The 22,101-nt window shown below is 47.2% G+C and overlaps 1 protein-coding gene across 3 annotated transcripts in view; it reads left to right on the forward strand.

Moving 5' to 3' along the window:
- Positions 1–17,311, forward strand: part of troap (trophinin associated protein) — a 58,780-nt gene extending 41,469 nt beyond the window's left edge. For 2 of the 3 annotated variants that reach the window (XM_072493912.1, XM_072493910.1), the window contains 6 exons: positions 938–1,062; positions 4,384–4,491; positions 10,994–11,131; positions 11,694–12,129; positions 13,820–14,025; positions 15,035–17,311. In XM_072493912.1, coding sequence (XP_072350013.1) covers positions 938–1,062; positions 4,384–4,491; positions 10,994–11,131; positions 11,694–12,129; positions 13,820–14,025; positions 15,035–15,103 — 1,082 coding nt within the window. In that variant the 3' untranslated portion in view covers positions 15,104–17,311. The remainder of the gene's footprint in view (positions 1–937; positions 1,063–4,383; positions 4,492–10,993; positions 11,132–11,693; positions 12,130–13,819; positions 14,026–15,034) is intronic. The other variant, XM_072493911.1, reaches the window with a different exon arrangement.
- The last annotated feature ends 4,790 nt before the right edge of the window (positions 17,312–22,101 follow it).

The following is a 22,101-nucleotide window of genomic DNA, read 5'->3' on the forward strand; positions in this document are numbered from 1 at the left end:
AATGGCACAGAGTAATACTAGCTTCCCAGAACAGATTGGGCTCCTGTTAGAACCCCTACAGACTCTGGCTCAATGTCTTCAGAAAGTTGTTTCAACTGGTTTGTTTCAGTTTCGTCCTTGTCCTCTGACAAGTCTGCACAGCTTTAAATACTATTAAGTTTTTTTTTTTAACTATCCTTTTTTAAAAATAAATTTAGAGTACCCAATTCATTTTTTCCAATTAAGGGGCAATTTAGCGTGGCCAATCCACCTAGCCTGCACATCTTTGGGTTGTGAGGTCGAAACCCACGCAAACACGGGGAGAATGTGCAAACTCCACACGGACAGTGACCCAGAGCCGGGATCGAACCTGGGACCTCGGCGCCGTGAGGCAGCAGTGCTAACCCACTGCGCCACCGTGCTGCCCTTTTTTAAACTATCCTAAGGTGAGAGCAAAATACTTTACTTGTAGTCAAAAGGGTAGCCAGATCCGAACTCAACCAAAAGCTTTCTCAAAATGTCTGAATGCCTTAGCTCCACCCAGCAATGACATCATCTCCCCAAGCTGAAAACCAATTAACTCCTCGGGCTGAAAACACAAGGACCCCCAGCCCCATCCCAAGTCAAACAGCAGTGAATTAGCCCAGGCTTTTTACTCTGGTCAATCTCACCTCTGGCCCTAAAAGCTTTCTGGTCTTGCAGAACAAGATTATTTCTACAAACATGACTACTGCAGTCAAACACACTCGAACCCAGGCTTTTAACCCTTAAATTGCCAAATGTTTATAATCCAATATATCTAAAATCCTGCACTTGTCACAGAAGTGATACCAACATCCTTTGTGCTAGCTTAAGACTAAAACCTGATGCAAAAAATCGAAAGTACTGTGCCACAGATCCATGTCATCACTCTTACCAGCCTGAGATGAAACTAACATTGCAAAAACCTCTCTTTCAGATCTAGAAATGCAAACACCCAGCAGAGTGTTACGACCACCTAACCATCACTTCGGCAGTTCTCTGGTTCCATCATCTCAAAACCAATGGCATTTGAGATATATGCCAGCTCCCCCTTCAAGTGTGGTCAGTACGCATCTACGGTTGCATTTGAACTGGTGGTTTGTGTACTAGATTTCCTAGAAATTAATTGTAGCAGATTAGTCTGATAAATTTGTAACTGAAAATGTAATGCCTGTTCTATTCAAGGAAATTGGAAACTTGTAATTAGTCCACATTCAATCTTGAGGTTCAGCCATGTGTTTTATTTCTTCTTTCTCTTCTTGCTAATTACTCACCTTCACCCTCACATAGAGTCAGTTATTCAAGCCTTTTAATTGTCAGATGTGTGTGTGTGGGGGGGGGAGGGTCTTATCACACTCTCATTCATTCATTGTTCTTCCCTTCTCCATTGTTGTTTTTCTATTCAGGACACTGAGGTCAATTATGGTGTCACTTTGAGTGCTGTGGCTAAGATCAGCTAACACAGTACAGACTGGGTTAGAACACAAATATACACGTGGTCCCACTCCCAAAGATTAAGGTGATTACCTACTGATACTTGCAGTCTAGGATCACATAAAGAATCCACATTTGGGCGAGGTACTGGAGAAGTGTAAAAGAATACATTCGCATGAGTTACCATCTTTACAAGAAAGGGCTTGGGGTGAATAAAGGAACTTGCTGGAAGTAAAATAGGAATTAGTGTTCAAATGTACTGTCTTAAGATTTTAACACACAAAATGGTGTTTTCCCTTGAACACTATGGGCGTCATTCTCCGACCCCCCGCCGGGTTGGAGAATGGCCGTTGGCCGCCGTGAATCCCGCCCCCGCCCCCGCCGAAGTCTCCGCTCCCGGAGATTGGGCGGGGTCGGGAATCCGGCCGCGCCGGTTGGCGGGACCCCCCGCTGGATTCTCCGGCCCGAATGGGCCGAAGTCCCGCCCAGGAATTGCCTGTCCCGCCGGCGTAAATCAAACCTGGTATTTACCGGCGGGACCAGGCGGCGTGGGCGGGCTCCGGGGTCCTGGGGGGGGCGCGGGGCGATCTGACCCCGGGGGGTGCCCCCACGGTGGCCTGGCCCGCGATCGGGGCCCACCGATCCGCGGGCGGGCCTGTGCCGTGGGGGCACTCTTTCCCTTCCGCCTCCGCCACGGTCTCCACCATGGCGGAGGCGGAAGTGACTCTCCCCACTGCGCATGCGCGGGAAACTGACAGCGGCCGCTGACGCTCCCGCGCATGCGCTGGGAAACTGACAGTGGCCGCTGACGCTCCCGCGCATGCGCCGCATTTCCGCGCCAGCTGGCGGGGCAACAAACGCCATTTCCGCCAGCTGGCGGGGCGGAAATCCCTCCGGCGTCGGCCTAGCCCCTCCAATGTTGGGGCTAGGCCGCCAAAGATGCGGAGACTTCCGCACCTTTTTGCCGGCGCGATGCCCGTCTGATTTGCGCCGGCTTTGGCGCCAGTCGGCGGGCATCCCGCCGTTGGGGGAGAATTTCGCCCATGATTACTGATTCATTACTGGTTCAAAATTATTGTTCACACTTAATGGTGTGACTAAAAAAACACACACTAGTCCATTTTACTTCAAAATAAGTTATTAAATGTGTTCCTGTCGCTACTGTTATGACACCCTGGGTTAGTGCACAGTCAATTCCAGCCCCCCACACCCCAGAGTCCCAACACAAGTGAATTAACCAATCATTTGTGTAAAAGTTTGCAGAGTCTTTGACCCCTTGACTGCTCAATACGTTATAGCCACCAGGTTTGTATGTTGAACACCATATTTATAACAGGAACAAAGTTGAAAATGCAATAATTATAACCGCATAACAGCCAGCTAATCTAGTACTCCCCACCCTCTACTCAAACACAGACACACACAGAGGGAGCGGAAGGGATAAAATAATAATCTTTATTGTCACAGGTAGGCTTACATTAACACTGCAATGAGGTTACTGTGAAAAGCCCCTAGTCGCCACATTCCAGCGCCTTTTCGGGTACACCGAGGGAGAATTTAGAATGTCCAATTCGTCTAACAGCACGTCTTTCGGGACTTGTGGGAGGAAACCGGAGCACCCGGAGGAAACCCACACAGACACGGGGAGAACGTGCAGACTCCACGCACACAGTGACCCAAGCCGGGAATCGAACCCGGGTCCCTGCCTCTGTGAAGCAAAAGTGCTAACCACTGTGCTACCGTGCTGCCCTGCCATAGGAATTAAAATTAACTGAAAGATGAGTGTTTGTGCTTCCAATGTCCAGGTCGTTGCCACAGGCTGTCCTCCCAGAAGGCTTGGGGATTAAAGCCACCGGTGTATGGTTAGAGCTGGTCTTCTGGCAGAAGCATTCAGTCAGTACGCACAGACAATAGGTTTTCCCTCGAGAGAGAGGCATTTTAACTTTTACCAACTTGGGTCTTCACACAAAGGAACAGCCTCAGGCTTGTTCAATTCTTTCTTGTTTCCAACTCCACCAGAATGACCAACAGCCTTACTGAGATTAGAATAGAGTTCCCCACACATTTTAAAAGGGTTTTAAACAATTGATCCTGCCCTCAGCTGGTGGCTGGACTGGATTTCCTTGCAGTTCAATCTGGCTGTGGAGAGAGAAGGATCTTTCCTTTGGATCTTCAGAAATAGTCCATTAGATGAGCGAAAGATCAGGGCTGTAACCCTCCGGCTTCTGACCCAAAACTAAAGTAAGAAATCTTGCAACACCAGGTTAAAGTCCAACAGGTTTGTTTCAAACACTAGCTTTCGGAGCACTGCTCCTTGCTCAGGAGCAGTGCTCCGTTCACCTGAGGAAGGAGCAGTGCTCCGAAAGCTAGTGTTTGAAACAAACCTGTTGGACTTTAACCTGGTGTTGTAAGACTTCTTACTGTGCTCACCCCAGTCCAACGCCGGGATCTCCACATCAAAACTAAAGTAGAAGAGAAAAAACAGTCAACTAGAGGAAGGAACATGCCAGAGAAAACCCCGACCAATCGGTGGGGACCATTGATAAGGCCCGACAATTCGAAACAGACCATTGGCCAACAACCAAGTCCATCACAATATGTCAGCACTCGCCTCCCTTGAATCTGCTGATCCGAAATATAAACAACTGTTTGCAACCTGACTTGCCTGAGGGCACAGGTCAATCCTCAGTTTACCAACCACTCTAATTAAGGCCATCTTAAAGGCATAGGCACATTAACTGTCCACGTACAAAAATTGAAACAGCCAGAAGAATTACGGAAATTAAAAGGGGAAAAAGGGGACAGACAGGAGGATCCTTACACTGCTAACAATCTTCATCGATCTTTGAAAATTCTTACTAATTTGTAGTGTCCCATTTCCTATATGTATGTGTTACTCAGAAATCTTTTCTAGATTATTTTGTCAAATAACTTTATTCATTCCTACAGGTTGCAACTTACAAACCTGTGAATTGGTCAAATGCTCACTATCTTAAGGGCAAAACCCATGAAAATAATGCCTCAGACCAATTAAAGGACAGTGAATATCTGCCAATGGTAGGTGAAGGATAGTGAGACCTTAATGGTGTTATGTAGAATCCATTCCTTTTTCTCTCCCTTTGTAAAGTGGTTCAGAGAGTTTTCGTCTATTAAATTTGTCATATTCAACAACAATTTGAATCTAAAAGGTTGCTAAGTATTGTACAAAACCAATATTGTCCATGGTCACTTCTCCAACAAAATGTGGAAATTGCTATTCTCAAAATTAAAGAGGAATTGTCATGTTTGTTTACCTATTTTTTTTCAAATTAGGTGCACATCCTTGTATTAAATTGTTAACTGTCTTTTTTTTAAAATATATTTTATTCAAGATTTTTGGCCAAACATAACAGTACGTAGTGTTTCTTTTACACAACAATAAAGCAATATAAATAACAGTGGCCAGTTTTAAACAAATAAATAAATAATATATAAACAAAAACTAAATGGCAACTGCCTTGTCCAAAATAAATACTCTCCAAAAATACAATCCAACAATCCAATATACAATTACCTATAATAACTACGTATACATATTATACATATATAACATCTCTGAGAGTCCGTCCGATTCCTCCTCTCCCCCCCCCCCCCCCCCCCCCCCATAAAGTTAGAACTTAATCCGTTCTAACTTTATAAACCCTGCCATGTTGTTTATCCAGGTCTCTACGCCTGGGGGTTTGGCTTCCTTCCACATTAACAATATCCTGCGCCGGGCTACTAGGGACGCAAAGGCCAAAACATCAGCCTCTCTCGCCTCCTGCACACCCGGCTCTTCTGCAACCCCAAATATAGCCAACCCCCAGCTTGGTTCAACCCGGACCCCCACCACCTTCGAAAGCATCTTTGCCACCCCCACCCAGAACCCCTGTAGTGCCGGGCATGACCAGAACATGTGGGTGTGATTCGCTGGGCCTCTCGAGCATCTCGCACACCTATCCTCTACCCCAAAAAATTTACTAAGCCGTGCTCCAGTCATATGCGCCCTGTGTAACACCTTAAACTGAATCAGGCTTAGCCGGGCACACGAGGACGATGAGTTTACCCTACGTAGGGCATCAGCCCACAGCCCCTCCTCAATCTCCTCCCCCAGTTCTTCTTCCCATTTCCCTTTCAGCTCATCTACCATGATCTCCCCCTCGTCCCTCATTTCCCTGTATATGTCCGACACCTTACCATCCCCCACCCATGTCTCTGAGATCACTCTATCCTGCACCTCCTGCGTCGGGAGCTGCGGGAATTCCCTCACCTGTTGCCTCGCAAAAGCCCTCAATTGCATGTACCGAAATGCATTCCCTTGGGGCAACCCATATTTTTCCGTCAGCGCTCCCCTCTCGCAAACGTCCCATCTACAAACAGATCTCTCAGTTGTACTACCCCAGCTCTTTGCCATGCTCCAAATCCCCCATCCATTCTCCCCGGAACGAACCTATGATTGTTTCTTATCGGGGACCGCACCGAAGCTCCCGTCCTTTCCCTATGCCGTCTCCACTGCCCCCAAATTTTCAATGTAGCCACCACCACCGGGCTTGTGGTGTATTTCTTTGGTGAGAACGGCAACGGTGCCGTCACCATTGCTTGTAGGCTAGTCCCCCTGCAGGACGCCCTCGCCAATCTCTTCCACGCCACTCCCTCCCCTTCTCCCATCCACTTACACACCATTGAAACATTGGCGGCCCAGTAGTACTCACTTAGGCTCGGTAGTGCCAGCCCCCCCTGTCCCTACTACGCTGCAAGAATCCCCTCCTCACTCTCGGGGTCTTCCCAGCCCACACAAAACTCAATACTCTTCTCGATTCTTTTGAAAAAAGCCTTCGTGATCACCACCGGGAGGCACTGAAACACAAAAAGGAATCTCGGGAGGACCACCATTTTAACCGCCTGCACCCTACCTGCCAATGACAGGGACCCCATGTCCCATCTCTTAAAGTCCTCCTCCATCTGTTCCACCAACCGCGTTAAATTAAGCCTGTGTAATGTACCCCAATTCTTGGCTATCTGGATCCCCAAGTACCGGAAGTCCCTTGTTACCTTCCTCAACGGTAAATCCTCTATCTCTCTGCTCTGCTCCCCTGGATGCACCACAAACAACTCACTTTTCCCCATGTTCAGTTTATACCCTGAAAAATCCCCAAACTCCCCAAGTATCCACATTATCTCTGGCATCCCCTCCGCCGGGTCCGCCACATATAGCAACAAATCATCCGCATACAGAGATACCCGGTGTTCTTCTTCTTTCCCCCCCCCCCCCCCCGAGTACTCCCCTCCACTTCCTGGAACCCCTCAATGCTATGGCCAGGGGTTCAATCGCCAGTGCAAACAATAACGGGGACAGAGGACATCCCTGCCTCGTCCCTCTATGGAGCCGAAAATAGTCAGACCCCCGTCCATTCGTGACCACACTCTCCATCGGGGCCCTATACAGCAACTGTACCCACCTGATATACCCATCCCCAAAACCAAATCTCAGCACCTCCCACAAATAATCCCACTCCACTCTATCAAATGCTTTCTCGGCATCCATCGCCACCTCTATCTCCGCTTCTCCCTCTGGTGGGGGCATCATCATTACCCCTAGCAGCCTCCGTATATTTGTATTCAGCTGTCTCCCCTTCACAAACCCAGTTTGGTCCTCATGAACCACCCCCGGGACACAATCCTCTATCCTCATTGCCATTACCTTGGCCAGAATCTTAGCGTCCACATACAGGAGGGAAATGGGCCTGTAGGACCCGCATTGCAGCGGGTCTTTTTCCTTCTTTAGGAGGAGCGATATCGTTGCCTCTGACATAGTCGGGGGCAGCTGCCCCCTAGCCCTCGCCTCATTAAAGGTTCTCATCAGTAGCGGGGCCAGCAAGTCCAAATATTTCCTATAGAATTCAACTGGGAATCCGTCTGGTCCCGGGGCCTTCCCCGCCTGCATGCTCCCAATCCCTTTCACTACTTCCTCCGTCTCAATCTGTGCTCCCAGTCTCACCCTCTCCTGCTCCTCCACCTAAGGAAATTCCAGCTGATCCAGAAAGCACATCATTCTCTTCTTCCCATCCGGGGGCTGAGCTTCATATAATCTTTCATAAAATGCCTTGAACACTCCATTCACTCTCTCCGCTCCCCGCTCCATCTCCCCCTCCTCATCTCTCACCCCCTCTATCTCCCTCGCTGCTCCCCTTTTCCTCAGTTGGTGGGCCAGCAACCTGCTCGCCTTCTCCCCGTATTCGTACTGTACACCCTGTGCCTTCCTCCATTGTGCCTCTGCATTACCCGTAGTCAACAAGTCAAATTCTACATGTAGCCTTTGCCTTTCCCTGTACAGTCCCTCCTCCGGTGCCTCCGCATATTGTCTGTCCACCCTCAGAAGTTCTTTCAACAACCGCTCCCTTTCCCTACCCTCCTGCTTTTCTTTATGTGCCCTGATAGATATCAGCTCCCCTCTAACCACTGCCTTCAGCGCCTCCCAGACCACTCCCACCTGGACCTCCCCATTATCATTGAGTTCCAAGTACCTTTCAATACATCCCCTCACCCTTAAACACACCCCCTCATCTGCCAATAATCCCCTGTCCATTCTCCAGGGTGGACGCTGTTGTTTTTCTTCCCCTATCTCCAGGTCCACCCAATGTGGAGCATGATCTGAAATGGCTATAGCCGTGTACTCCGTCCCCGTCACCTTTGGGATCAGTGCCCTTCCCAAAACAAAAAAATCTATTCGTGAATAAACTTTGTGGACATAGGAGAAAAACGAAAACTCCTTACTCCTAGGTCTACTAAATCTCCAGGGGTCAACTCCTCCCATCTGCTCCATAAAGTCCTTAAGCACCCTAGCTGCAGCCAGCCTCCTTCCGGTCCTGGACCTCGATCTGTCCAGCCCTGGGTCCAGCACCGTATTAAAGTCTCCACCCATTACCAACTTCCCCACTTCTAAGTCCGGGATTCGTCCTAGCATACGCCTCATAAAGTTGGCATCATCCCAGTTTGGGGCATACACGTTCACTAATACCACTGCCCCCCCTTGCAATTTGCCACTCACCATCACGTATCTGCCCCCACTATTCGCCACTATAGTCTTTGCCTCAAACATTACCCACTTCCCCACTAGTATGGCCACCCCCGTTTTTTGCGTCTAGCCCCGAATGAAACACCTGCCCCACCCATCCTTTGCGTAGTCTGACCCGGTCTATCAGCTTCAGATGCGTCTCCTGAAGCATAACCACATCTGCCTTAAGTTTCTTTAGGTGTGCGAGTACCCGTGCCCTCTTAATCGGCCCGTTCAGCCCTCTCACATTCCACGTGATCAACCGGGTTGGGTGGCTCTTTACCCCCCCCCCCCCCTTGACGACTAACCATCTCCTTTTTCAATCCAGCTCCTCACCCTGTTCCCACGTAGCCGTATCTCCCCCAAGCGGCGCCCCCCCGCCCCGACCACAACTCCCCCATACCAGCTCCCCCTTCTCCCCAGCAGCAGCAACCCAGTTAACCTGCCCCCCCCCCCCCCACTAGATCCCAAACTAGCGTAATTGCACCCCCCATGTTGCTCCCAGAAGTCAGAAAACTCTGGCCGACCTCTGCTTCCCCCCCCCGTGACCTCGGCTCACACTGTGCGAGGCCCCCTCCTTCCTGCTTCCCTGTTCCCGCCGTGATTACCATACTTCCCTTTTGGCCCCGCCCCCAATGGCTGGCGCCCTCAGCTCCTCATCCTCCCTCCTCCCCCACGACATGGGGAAGAGAGAAAAGTTACAGGGTCGCAGGATTAACAACTTGGGAAGTCATCTCTTCCCTCTTTTTCCCCCCCTTCATCCCACATATTCACCCCCCCACTTTGTCCCAAACATTCTTTTTATGGCCCGCTCACTCCAATTTCTCCTCGACGATAAATGTCCACGCCTCATCTGCCGTTTCGAAGTAGTGGTGTTTCCCTTGATGTGTGACCCACAGTCTTGCCGGTTGCAGCATTCCAAATTTAATCGTCCGTTTGTGCAGCACCGCTTTGGCCCGATTAAAGCTTGCCCTCCTTCTTGCCACCTCCGCACTCCAATCTTGATATACGCGGATCACCGTGTTCTCCCACCTCCTGCTCCGAGTTTTCTTTGCCCATCTGAGGACCATCTCTCTGTCCTTATATCGGAGAAATCTCACCACTATGGCTCGAGGAATTTCTCCAGCCCTCGGTCTTCGCGCCATAACTCGATAGGCTCCCTCCACCTCCAGCGGACCCGTCGGGGCCTCCGAGCCCATTAACGAGTGCAGCATCGTGCTCACATATGCCCCGACGTCCGTCCCTTCTACACCTTCGGGAAGACCAAGAATCCTTAAATTCTTCCTCCTCGCATTATTCTCCAGCTCCTCCAGCCTTTCCACACATCTTTTGTGTTGTGCCTCGTGCATCTCCGTTTTCACCTCCAGGCCCTGTATGTCATCCTCATTCTCAGCAGCCTTTGCCTTCACGACCCGAAGCTCCTGTTCCTGGGTCTTTTGCTCCTCCTTTAGCCCCTCAATCGCTTGTAATATCGGGGCCAACAGCTCCTTCTTCATCTCCTTTTTGAGTTCTTCCACGCAACGCCGCAGGAACTCTTGTTGGTCAGGGCCCCATATTACACTGCCTCCTTCCGACGCCATCTTGCTTTGTGCCTGCCCTCCTGGCCGCTGCTCTAGAGGATCCACCGCAATCCGGCCACTTTCCTCTTTTTTTCCATCCGTGTCCAGGGGGGATTCCCTTCTGGATTCCAGCACAGTGTTTTTTGCCGTTAGAATTGCCGTTGGGGCTCCTATCAAGAGCCCAAAAGTCCGTTCCACCGGGAGCTGCCGAAACGTGCGACCTAGCTGGTCATCGCCGCACCCGGAAGTTCAATTGTTAACTGTCTTAAGTAGTCTTGTAAACATGGGAGGGCAGAAATCAATGCTGAAAAGAATGACTTGCATTAATATAGTGTTTTACACAGACACCAGACATCTCAAAGCACTTTGCAGCCAATGAAATGCTTTTAAAGTGTCGTTATTGTTGCAGTATAGGAAACATGGCAGCTAATTGCTGCACAGCAAGCTCCCACAAATAGCAATGTGATTGTCTGTTTTTTGTGGTGGTGATTGAGGATAAAACTGACCAGGGCATTGAGGAGAACATCCCTGCTCTTCAAAATAATGCCATGGGATCTTCTACATTCTCCTGAGCAGGCGGATGAAGCCTTGGTTTAATGACTCATCTGAAAAATGGCACCTCTGACAGTGCAGCACTCCCTCAGTACTAAACTGGAGTGTGACCATAGGTTTTTATACTCCGGCCCCAGAATGTGAATCCAAAACCTGGTTACTCGGGTGAGAGTGCTACCTATAAACCTACAGCTGACACTATGACCCTCCGCATTGGCCTATTGTCTGTCACTAGGAGGTGCACTCTCCGAAACTGCCACAAATGTTTCCCAACTCTCAAATAGTGTGCAAGATAAGTTATGAATAGTAACACATTAAAGTAAAGATGAGATTTTGCACTGCATATGTAACAGGGGTTTGACATTCTCTATTTTAGGATCAGATAGTACTTCGTCTTTTTGATGATTCAGAAGAACCAAATGAAGTAGAGAAAGCAACAGAGACACCAAGCTTAAAGGAAGAACTGGAAAGACCAAAGTCGAGGCTGGTTGATCTAAAGCTGGTAAAGTTAAAGGTACAAGAACAAGCATTTAATGGCTGTAATTTAAACACTAGTTACAATACAGTGTATTTTGGTGCCTTTGTATCACTTGCTCCTTTCACCGGCTCATTAACGTGCTTCCCTTTCTTCCCCCCGCCCCCTAATTTCATATGGTGTTGGCTGGGGAAAGAGAAGAGAATGGAACACTATCTGTTCCACATCTCTCCTCCAGCATTCCTTTTTTTTTTTAAATAGCTGCGCACTAACAAATACAGTTCTTGTAATTGATTTCCAATTCCCTCAGCCCAACGTACGAACTGGAATGTTTTCTTTCTTTTCAAAAGTGTTCTCTTGTTTTTATTTTCCATTGCTAATATTCCTCTTCTGCCTGCTGTTTCCTGGCTATAAGAACGGGCAGAAGAGCTGCTCAATTCTCTGCCAATCCTTCTCCACTCCTCATCATGCCATGGCTGAGCTTTCGCTGTCTCTGCATCTTTCTGTCCATGATTTAACAGTGGAGTGCTACATCATATTAGTTCCATTTATCCTCCAGGTTCTTGAACTGTTGTGATTTTTTTTTTTTTAAATTATACAGAACATTGAACTTCTTTCACAAAGACTTCAGAAAGAGTTGCAAGAGGTAAAGGCGATTGAAGAGACGCTCATAGAAAACGGGTGTGAAGCAAGTGCACCTGTCCTTCCAGAAAAACCTCCCAATTTGGCTGGTGCCATCTTGGAAAGCAGACCCACCATCACCGCCTTGAAGCAGCAAGAAGCTGAAAAACCTGTTCTTCCTTCCCATTGTACAGCTCTGACTTCCAATCAAATACCTAAGCTTGTGGACTGTTCAATACAGAGTAACAGTGTTTCTGGGGCTGAAACATGCCAGTTGGAGATGTTGCTTTCTTCTACTGAGCTGGCTTTGAATGTGATGGACACATTGCCCGCACCCATTTTCCATAGCTCTTCACGCTTGAACACAACTGACAAAGGGTTGAAATTCCAATCCCCTTTTTGCAGTGGAAGCATAGGTGAGCTATTTAACATAGAATCATTTATATATGTAGATTTTTAAGGTAGTTTTTATAATGAAAGGATTGCTGTATGGTATTTAATACCGTATAATCTCCTCAGCAAGGTGTTTATGCAAGAAATTGTTGACGAAATGAGGTACCAAAACTTGCTGTGTAAAAAGCTGTGGTAATACCTTCCTCCGTATGCCTGTGAGTTATGGACTGCCTACTCCAGACATATTAAATAGCTGGAGAGGTTCCACAGGAGCTGCATTTGGAACGTCATGGGCATCAAATCAGAAAGGATGAGCAGTGCCACAATATTAAGGTAGACAATTATCGTCTTGGACAACCTTGTCGATTTAAAAAAACAGAATTTAAATTCACCGGGGGGTGACATGGTGGTTACCACTGCTGCCTCACAGTTCCAGGGACCAGGGTTGATTCCGACCTCTGATGACTGTGTGGAGTTTGCACTTACTCTGCGAGGGTTTCCTCCGAGTGCTCTGGTTTTCTCCCACAAGTCCCGAAAAATGTGCAGGTTAGGTGGATTGGCCATGCTGAATTGGCCCTAGGTGGGATTATAGGGATAGTGTGGTTTGGGCCGAGATAGGGTGCTCTTTCAGAGGATCGATGCAGACTCGATGGGCTGAATGACGGCCTCTTGCACTGATTCTATGGAATTAAATGGCTTGTGCTGTTTAGAGTTCCATTGTTAGTTTAATATTGGTTATTAAGCTAGTGCAAACATTTGAAGTAAGTGATTAAGGATTAAAATGACAGTGACTGGGAATTCCACATCAATAACTGTACTGAAATAAATCACATTGCATATCCATCGCTGTGTCTATTTTCGAGCGAGATACAAAGCACCCTTCCCATTTGACTTGGATCCCTGTTTAGTCTGAGTTGAAAGTGTCCAGCAGAAACTGGGCATGTTCATCACAACAGCTATAGCTCTAAAGAGAAATGCAGGTCCCTCGAGTGTGTGGAATTATTTACAACGCTCCATAGCACCTACAAAAGCAGCATTTTTTAAACTGAGAAAGACTTGCATTTGTGTAGCACTTATTGGACATGTCGTCAACATCGCAAAATGCTTCACATACAAAGTATTCCTTTTCAAGTGCAAAAAATGTTATGTCAGTAACCATGGTGGCCATTTTGCACAAATTAAGACCCCATTGATCGCAATAGCCAGCTGTGCCGTTTTCGTGGAGCTGGTTGAGGGTGAAATTTTAGCCAGGACATTTAATGAATCCTTAATCTCCACCCAAACAGGCAGCTGGAGCCTTGGTTTAACATTTCATTTAGCACAGTATCTCTAGCTGTGTCAGTGCGGCAATTGAGTACAAGGGTAGATTGGCACCTGGACTGGTGCTCTGACCCATACTTTTTTGACCTGGAGGTGGGCGTGTTATCAACTGAGCAAAGTTGATCATTGATCAATGAATAACTATTGCAGTTTGATCCCACTACTTGTATCCATGAATTGTAGAATCCGTTCATGGGTCCAATTTAGAAATGGTTCTGCCCCAAGGGAAATCTAAAAGGGCAAGTTATGGATATTTATTGAAATCAAAAACTATCCCATCGGGTTACAATTATTCATTCACCAATAAACAATTGGTTCTAGATATTTTGGAAATAATTTGAGAACCTAGAGAGTTGCTCTGTGAATTTGCAAAACTCTTGTTGTGACCTCCAGACAGAAGTAGCCTGCTCTGGGCCAGCATGAAACAGAGGTCAAGCAAGATTCTACCTGGCTGTCGAAAACCCTCTCACGAAGCATTTTTGGACGCCGAGGTTTCCTGCTGTCTCGCCCGTGCCTTCCAGTCACCTGATCAGAGAATGAAGAGGGAAAGAAACTTCACCAATCCAGTAGCCAAGATACTTGAGCAACAAGACGTTATGGTGAGTACCACCACTGCCAAAGAGGGATTTCCGCCTATTCCCTTGATCGAATGTGAATTTTGTTCCTGAGAAGGCAAAGGGCAATCTTCCATCCAGTAATAGTTGTGATTAGAACTTGCCAACCCAGATTTGTGACACTTCAACAGTTACAAGTTGACCAAAATATTTCTAAAATGTTGATCTAAATACATGGCTTTCAGAAAATTAGACTAAATGGCATGGTAGCAGTGTGGTTAACACTGTTGCTTCACAGTGTCAGGGACCCAGGTTCGATTCCCGGCTTGGGTCACTGCCTGTGCGGATTCTGCATGTTCTCCCCGTGTCTGCGTGGGTTTCCTCCGGGTGCTCCGGTTTCCTCCCACAAGTCCCGAAAGACGTGCTGTTAGGTGAATTGGACATTCTGAATTCTGCCTCTGTGACCCGAACAGGTGCCAGAATGTGGCGACTAGGGGATTTTCACAGTGACTTCATTGCAGTGTTAATGTAAGCCTACTTGAGACAGTAAAGATTATTACTACATGGGGAATGGAAGAGCTTTCAAGTTTCAAATTCCATTTTAATCTTCATATCAGCTGAGACCAACATGAGTGCAGCAAAGATGTTAGTTTTAGTTCTGACTTTTTATAGCAGATATTGAATTTTGGATGTTGAGCTGTGTTGTAACTGTTCAACAATATTATGTACATGCCCCACCTTAGGTGTTTTTGTATTTTCTTTCACAGAGTCTGTGTAAGTGGCTCAAATTAAAATCTGTTTCTGGTGCTAAAGGATCCTGGATTCTGGGCACAAACCTGTGTGTCAGTGCTCTTTTTCAGACCAGATTTTTAAATTTGAATAACTTTACAAAACTTTCTAACTATCTCCATAGTTCAGCTTTATTCCAAGAGTCGAACTGGAAGGGGCAGTTGATTTTCATTTTTTTTAGACTTCTCTGCAGCCCTGAAACTGATCGCGGAAGTTTTTAAAATGATATTGGCTTGGATTCTAACTCTGTATTTCTGCTCCACAGCACTTTGTCCCCATCGAGCTGCATTACCAGCCAGAAGTCTCTCCAACAGTTTCTGGTGTCTGTTTATGAGGAGCAAGCGAGTCTTCCCCGTTGTTATGAAGTTCAGTATTTTCTTTCCTTTTTGTCATCTGTAACAATGCCTCTAATTCTGGTGAGGAGACAGGTTTGATTGACTGTGCTTCTGGGCACATTACCAGTAGTATAGCTGATTCTCAGTATCCATGGTGATTCCTTTGTAAAACAGAAACGCTGTGCTTTAACCACATAAAATATTCCACTTGTTGAAGAGGACATTTTGTGATCGATCCGCTATATAAACTGCCTAATCAACACAGGTGCCCTAGTGACATAACCTGCTGTCTTATAGTCAGTTCATCACTGTAGAATGTGTCCAATGTTTAAAATACATTCTCCCTTTTCGATGCGCTCTTTTCACTTTTGATCGTGAATTCAAGTATCAATTTATTTTGTGTCCTGCTATTTTTCAGCTAAAGACGAGAGAAAGATTTTACTCCAAATGCCTGAACTCGTAATTGACACTAACGCTCTTTAACCAGTTGCTTCTGATCTTTCTGTAGGGCTTTGTTATGTAAAAAAAGGTAAGATTAGAAATGTTACTTCAATATTGCTGAAAAGAGCAATAAGTTGTTGAAACTTTTTGTCTTGCACAGGACTAACACAATTTCGAATGATCACAAAAGTTTGTGTTACAGGAGAAAAGATTGATTGGCAAATCAACGCTGGTCGCAGCGCTGCCATGGCAAAAGTAATGAGCAGTATAAGCTCCCCGAAGGTTGACTTGCCAACCTTTTCTCCTGTAATCTATATTGCTGTGATGGTTTGAAATTTGGCATTCTTGTGTTCATTGTGATGAGTGCAAGACAAAAAGCTTCAACAGCCAGTCTCTTTTCAGTGATATTCAAGAAATGTTAACGCAATTTGTTTTTGAGTCGCTTGCTTAAGCATCATAGAGCTCCTGCTGTTTCACAATATTGAATTGTATCAGTTAAATGAAATATTCCCTGTAGACCGAGGGCAGGAATGGCAACATTATAACTAATGCTGCACAATTAAGGGAAGGTATTGGCATTTTTCCCAACTGAAGACCTGAAGGGTATATTGTGTCATGTGACTGATCTGTGACTGATGTGAAGGGCAAGCCGTTGGCCAAGTATAAAATAACCTATTAATATAGTTCCCAAAATCATTTAAAGTGTTGACTCAAACAGGAGTGTTCAACTTTTAAGATCTAACCAGAGTTAATTTGCAAGAATTTGTCTTTTGTGCCAGCACCCTGTCCTACATCTCTCCATTATTCAGTGTCGCTGCAACCTATTACAGGGCATCATATTGTCGTCGGTGCTACCCTTCACAAAGGAAATGTGGTCTGATGCAAATCTTGTGATGGCGTCTTGGTTCCCTGTTCCCCAATTAAACGGAACGCCTACCTCTCAGCCAGGATTGAGTTTTAATACTTCTGACAATCACAGTTAATTTACTGATGAGCAAACCTGATAATCTGGATATCAGTAAAACTGTTCCACTACAGACAGAAAATATCCCGGTTCTGAGTTCATCCCTTGATGCTTGGTTGGGCACTTGTAGAACCCAACACATTACAGGACAACTTGAAGCTCCATTTAACCATTTTGAACTTGAAATGGTTGGCTCCTCCTTCAGCTTTTCCCTCGTTACTTGGGGTCGCCTCGATGCTGATTTGGTTATCCATCATTTTTTAAATTTGGCAGTTGGTTTTCCAGCCAATGTCCTTCCTACCCCTAATCCTCCCATTCATCCAAGCTAGGATCTGACTGATGCACACTGGCTTGCCTGCACCAGAGACTGGGTTCTGGAGCAGGTCTTGACCTTGAGGCCTTCTGGCTCCAAGGCAGGAGAGCTACCCAATGAGCCGCTCCCGCTCATATTTTGAACTTTAAATACTTTCTGCAGATGAACTATTCCAATCTTGTATACTCTTGATTTTAATCTTTGCCTTACAGGGAAAACTACACTGTAACTTGACTCACTATTGTAGGATAGCTTTAGAATTTATTTCTTAATTTAAACATTCAGATTTTCCATTAAAGTTATTATACTTTACTGTAAATGTCTCTGCTAAATCTGGCAATGTATCTGTGAAGTTTATCTTTAATCTTTAAACACCTAATGACTGCCTTTGTAGTCCATGATGGCTGTACTGGTCCATTAAACATTTTTGTATGCCTTGTACATTTTTGTATATCTAACTACTATGCAAATAAAGTTTTATTGAGAATATCTTTGTGCTTCTTTTGAAATGGGATGTATTTAACAAACATCGCAAAGTGAAACCTGGTTTATATTGCTGCATCTGTCCCAATCAGCAGTCACTATAAGGAGATATCGAGCTTCTGGTCTGTGTTTTGTCATGTTTTTCCGAAACCGAAGGGCCAAGGTTTGATCCCTGCTTTGTACTGACTTATCCAGCCTCAACTGCAGGCTCAGCAGTAAGACTTATCAATGCATGATTTATCTTCCATTCCCACTTTGATGGATGGAGAGGCTGTTTGTCTGTGGAAGTTAAACTTTACTCAAGCAATGAGGACAAATGGTTGGTGACTTATTATCCACTAGTGATCTGGGGCGCAATCTACCGGTTGCGTTGCGCCCAAACGGGAGAACGACATGGCCGGTAGATCCCGGGAAAAGCCTCCTACCCGGCTGCTTCCCGGCAGCCAGTACGCCTCACGGGATCTAACCAGATCCTGCGAGGCGTCGCAATAAGGATCCTGCCGACAATGGCCGTGACCAAGCCTCGTATGCCTAACTCTGTTTCAAACCCACTTAGACGTGATCACCCGGGATCTACTGGGCTCCCAGCATCTAATGGCTTCCCCAACGAGTCCCCAGCCGGGTGCAGTTGAGTAGTAGTCGACACAAAGGTGGACAGGATGATACGGCACCCAGGGGTCAGCGGAGGCCCCTAGGTGGTCAAGGACAGTGCAGGGTGGTCCCCCTGGTGCTTCCGCACCACCCCCTGGAATGTGGGCCACCCTGGCACTGCCAATCTTGCAAGAGCATTGCCAAGGTTCAGGGCCTTGGGGAGCCATACCCATGAAAGGAGGGTTGAGTGGGGTATGAAGGGTGGGGAGGTGCAGGGCAGGTGTGAAGGGGCCTCTGGAAGGTTTTGGGGGGGGGGGGGGGTGGCTGAAAAAGGGGTGCCCTCCTCGACCCCATAGTGTGGTTTCATCCACGACCCCATAGCGTGGGGGGAGAAATGCCCATGTGTGTGTGGGGGGTGACATTGCCCATGTGTAGGGGAACCACAAGCCCCCTTGGAGATCGGGACGCCCTTTCAAAATGGCTCCCCAATCTCCGAGGAGCTGGTCTGGTCTGCTCCCCAGTGGGATGGACCGGGGAGAAACTCCCCAGGGCCCAGAAAAGTGACTAAGTCTGGGTAGATAGCGGTGGGGAGCTTGCCGACAGAGCCGGCAGGAAACTGCCAACAAAACCCGCCATAAATGACACTTCAAAACCTTTCTGTTAGATTGTACCCCTGGTTTTTCTCGCCTTAAAAAGTTTGTTAAGCTGAGGTCAATCTTATGAATAAGGAATGGACCTCTTTGCATTATTCCTAGAAGTTTGTCAGTTAGATGGTGCCGTGGAATCTTTTGCATCTGCCTGGGAGGGTAGTTGGAGCCTCTGATGTCCAAAGGGGAGTGCCTCCAGCTGTGCAAAGCTCCCGCAGTGCTATACTGGGAGTGCCAGTTCGGGTCTTGTCCTCGCGTCCCTTGACTGGGACTTAACTCATGGCCTTCTGACTCCGCTGAGGTGCTAAATACATCAGAACTGAAGCTATTCTCAGAAAACCTAGGGTGGTAATCACTTTCTCACACACCAAGCATTGCCACTGGCTGAGAGATGAGTATTCTCTGCTCCTCTTTGTAGGAAGGATGACTAAAGAGAGGAATAGCTTTAATATCCGTCAAAATATATCAAATAAACATACAGATCCGGTCACTGCAAAAGCACCCCAGCCTGCAAACCCTTGGCGAGAAATGTAAAATTTTGCTCAGTAGTTTGTTTTCTAAACTCTCCAGGACCTTGGCTGGGACTCCTGAAATTTAGTACCTTGCTCAAGTGATTACGTGTGACTCACGCTGGTAAATGTTGGTGGGTTATTTGGCTATGGTTTCACATTTGAGCCCAGCTGCACTCCCGAAGTTCACATGCTCTTTCCAACAAGAGTCCAGCGATAACAATCGTGGAGTGGAAACACTAATTGATTTTTCGGGGCACTGTCTGTGCAGAGTCTGCACGTTCTCCCTCCGTCTGCGTGGGTTTCCTCCGGATGCTCCGGTTTCCTCCCACAAGTCCCGAAAGACGTGCTGTTGGGTGAATTGGACATTCTGAATTCTCCCTCTGTGACCCGAACAGGCACCGGAATGTGGCGACTAGGGGATTTTCACAGTAACTTCATTGCAGTGTTAATGTAAGCCTACTTGTGACAATAACGATTATTATTATTTCATATAGATGGTATTCTTGGCTCTTTGCAAGGATTTTTAAAAAAATGTATTTTATTACGAACATGTATCAAAACAGGTTACAGCGAATAAACACCCTGGGAACCTCTCTCTCTCCCTCTCCCTCTCCCTCTCTCTCTGTCCACATTCGCTGCCCAATAATAATGAAGCACGTTCGGCAAAGCCAGCCCCCCTGCTGCCTCTGTAGCAGGGTCCTCCCCACCCTCAGCAACTTCCCCGCCCGTACAAAGTCAGAAATGATCGTGTCCACTTTCCGAAAAAAAGGCCTTTGGTGTAAAGATCGGGAGAGCTTGAAAGATAAACAAGAACCTCGGCAGAATATTCATATTCACCACTTGGACCCTCCCTGCCAGCGTTAAGTGCAATGTATCCCCACGTCTTAAGATCCTCCCTAGCCTCCTCCACCAGCATTTCTTTGCATCTATTTTGCAGAGGGAGATTGTACTTTGCGTAGCTAGCTAGCCTGTGCAACATGTATTCGAATTTCATTTAACCTCCAACCAATTAATTTTCTCTTCCTAAATGCAACAAATCTTATAACCATTCTGGACATTGTGATTGTAATTATCAATCATGTGCTATTGGGATGTGTCTCTTCATCCTTTTGAGGTCTCTCCATGTTTCTGATAACCATCTGGATCTCTTACATAGGAATTGTCCAGTCAAACATGTTTCGAAATGGAACATGAAGCTGGGTTGCCAGCAGATGGTGCTGTCTACAATCTTTTTTTTAACTCTCTAGTCTCTGCCTGAGGTTTAACAGCGTGAATGTTGCCAGCACCCTACGTACTAATATGTTTTTCAATATTCAATAATTGGTTTAAATGGGTGTGTGTGTATAATCTGAGTGTCTCAAACAGAAATTTGTTTCAATTGTTTACATGAGAATATGATTGCAAAAATTGACTAATATTGTAATTGACAAAAGCGAGGTATTCCCGGTGAATGAGTTGGCACAGCAAGCTAATTTAGGGGGGATGACATTTACAGTAGCGAGGGATAGGTTTAGGTACTTGGGGATTCAGGTAGCGAGGGAATGGACGGGGCTCCATAAGTGGAACTTAACGAAGCTGGTGGAGGAGACCAGGGAGGATCTTAAGAGGTGGGATACACTGTACTTAACGCTGGCGGGGAGGGTCCAAGTGGTGAAAATGAATATTCTGCCGAGGTTCTTGTTTATCTTTCAGGCTCTCCCGATCTTTATACCAAAGGCCTTTTTTCAGAAAGTGAACACAATCATCTCTGACTTTGTATGGGCGGGGAAGGTGCCGAGGGTGGGGAGGACCCTGCTACAGAGGCAGCAGGGGGGGTTGGCGTTGCCAAACTTGCTTCATTATTATTGGGCGGTGAATGTGGACAAGGTACGGCGGTGGTGGGAAGGAGACTGGGTAGAGTGGGTTAAGATGGAGGAGGAATCTTGTAAGGGGTCTAGTTTGAGGGCTATGGTGACGGCAGCATTGCCAATGGCTCAGAGTAGGTATTCAGGGAGCCCAGTGGTGCAGTCCACGGTGAAGATATGGAATCAGCTGAGGAGACATTTTAGGGTGGAAGGGATGTTGGTGCTAACGCTGCTGTGCGAGAATCATGGGTTTGAGCCGGGGGGGATGGATAGTGTATACAGGAGGTGGAGGGATGTGGGGCTGGTCAAGGTGAGGGATTTGTATTTGGAGGAAGGGTTCGCCAGTCTGGAGGAGCTAAGGGAGAGGGTAGAGCTGCTGAATGGTAGTGAGTTCAGCTATCTACAGGTTAGGGACTTTGCACTAAAGGTCTGGAAGGAGTTCCCCAGATTGCCGGGATACACCCTGCTGGAGCGACTGCTGCTTCCGGATGTGGAAGGGGAGGGAAGAATTGGGGATATCTATAAGTGGCTGGGCGAGCAGGGAGGCTAGCGGCTGGTGAAGATCAAGGAGAAATGGGGAATGGAGATCAATTGGGGAGTATGGAGTGAGGCACTGCGAAGAGTAAATGGGACCTGCTCTTGTGCAAGGATGAGCCTGATACAGTTTAAGGTGGTGCACAGGGTGCATATGACTCGGGCGAGAATGAGTGGATTCTTTCAGGGGGTAGCAGATGAGTGTGAGAGGTGTGGGCGGGGGCCAGCGAATCATGCGCACATGTTTTGGGGTTGTGAAAAATTGGGGAGATTCTGGGCGGGAGTGTTCGCGGTCTTAGCCAGGACAGTGGAGGAGGGAGTGGACCCGGACCCTTTGGTGGCGATATCTGGGGTTTCAGAGAAGCCGGAGCTCATGGAGAGGAGGAAGGCCGATGTCTTGGCCTTCGCCTCTCTGATTGCACGGCGATGAATTTTGCTGGAGTGGCGGTCGGCATCGCCACCGGGGGTAGCAGCATGGTTGGGTGGCCTGTATGACTTCCTGCGGTTAGAGAAGATAAAGTATGAGTTAAGGGGCTCAGCAGGGGAGTTTGAGAAAAGGTGGGGGATGTTTGTGACCGTGTTTGAGGAGCTGCTCGTCGCGCGCGGGGGGGGGGGGGGGGGGGGGGTGGTGATGGAGGGGGGGGGGGGGTGAAAAAGGAGAAAAATCT

Source organism: Scyliorhinus torazame, chromosome X, assembly GCF_047496885.1.
Source record: "Scyliorhinus torazame isolate Kashiwa2021f chromosome X, sScyTor2.1, whole genome shotgun sequence".
In the NCBI taxonomy this organism is placed as follows: Eukaryota; Metazoa; Chordata; class Chondrichthyes; order Carcharhiniformes; family Scyliorhinidae; genus Scyliorhinus; species Scyliorhinus torazame.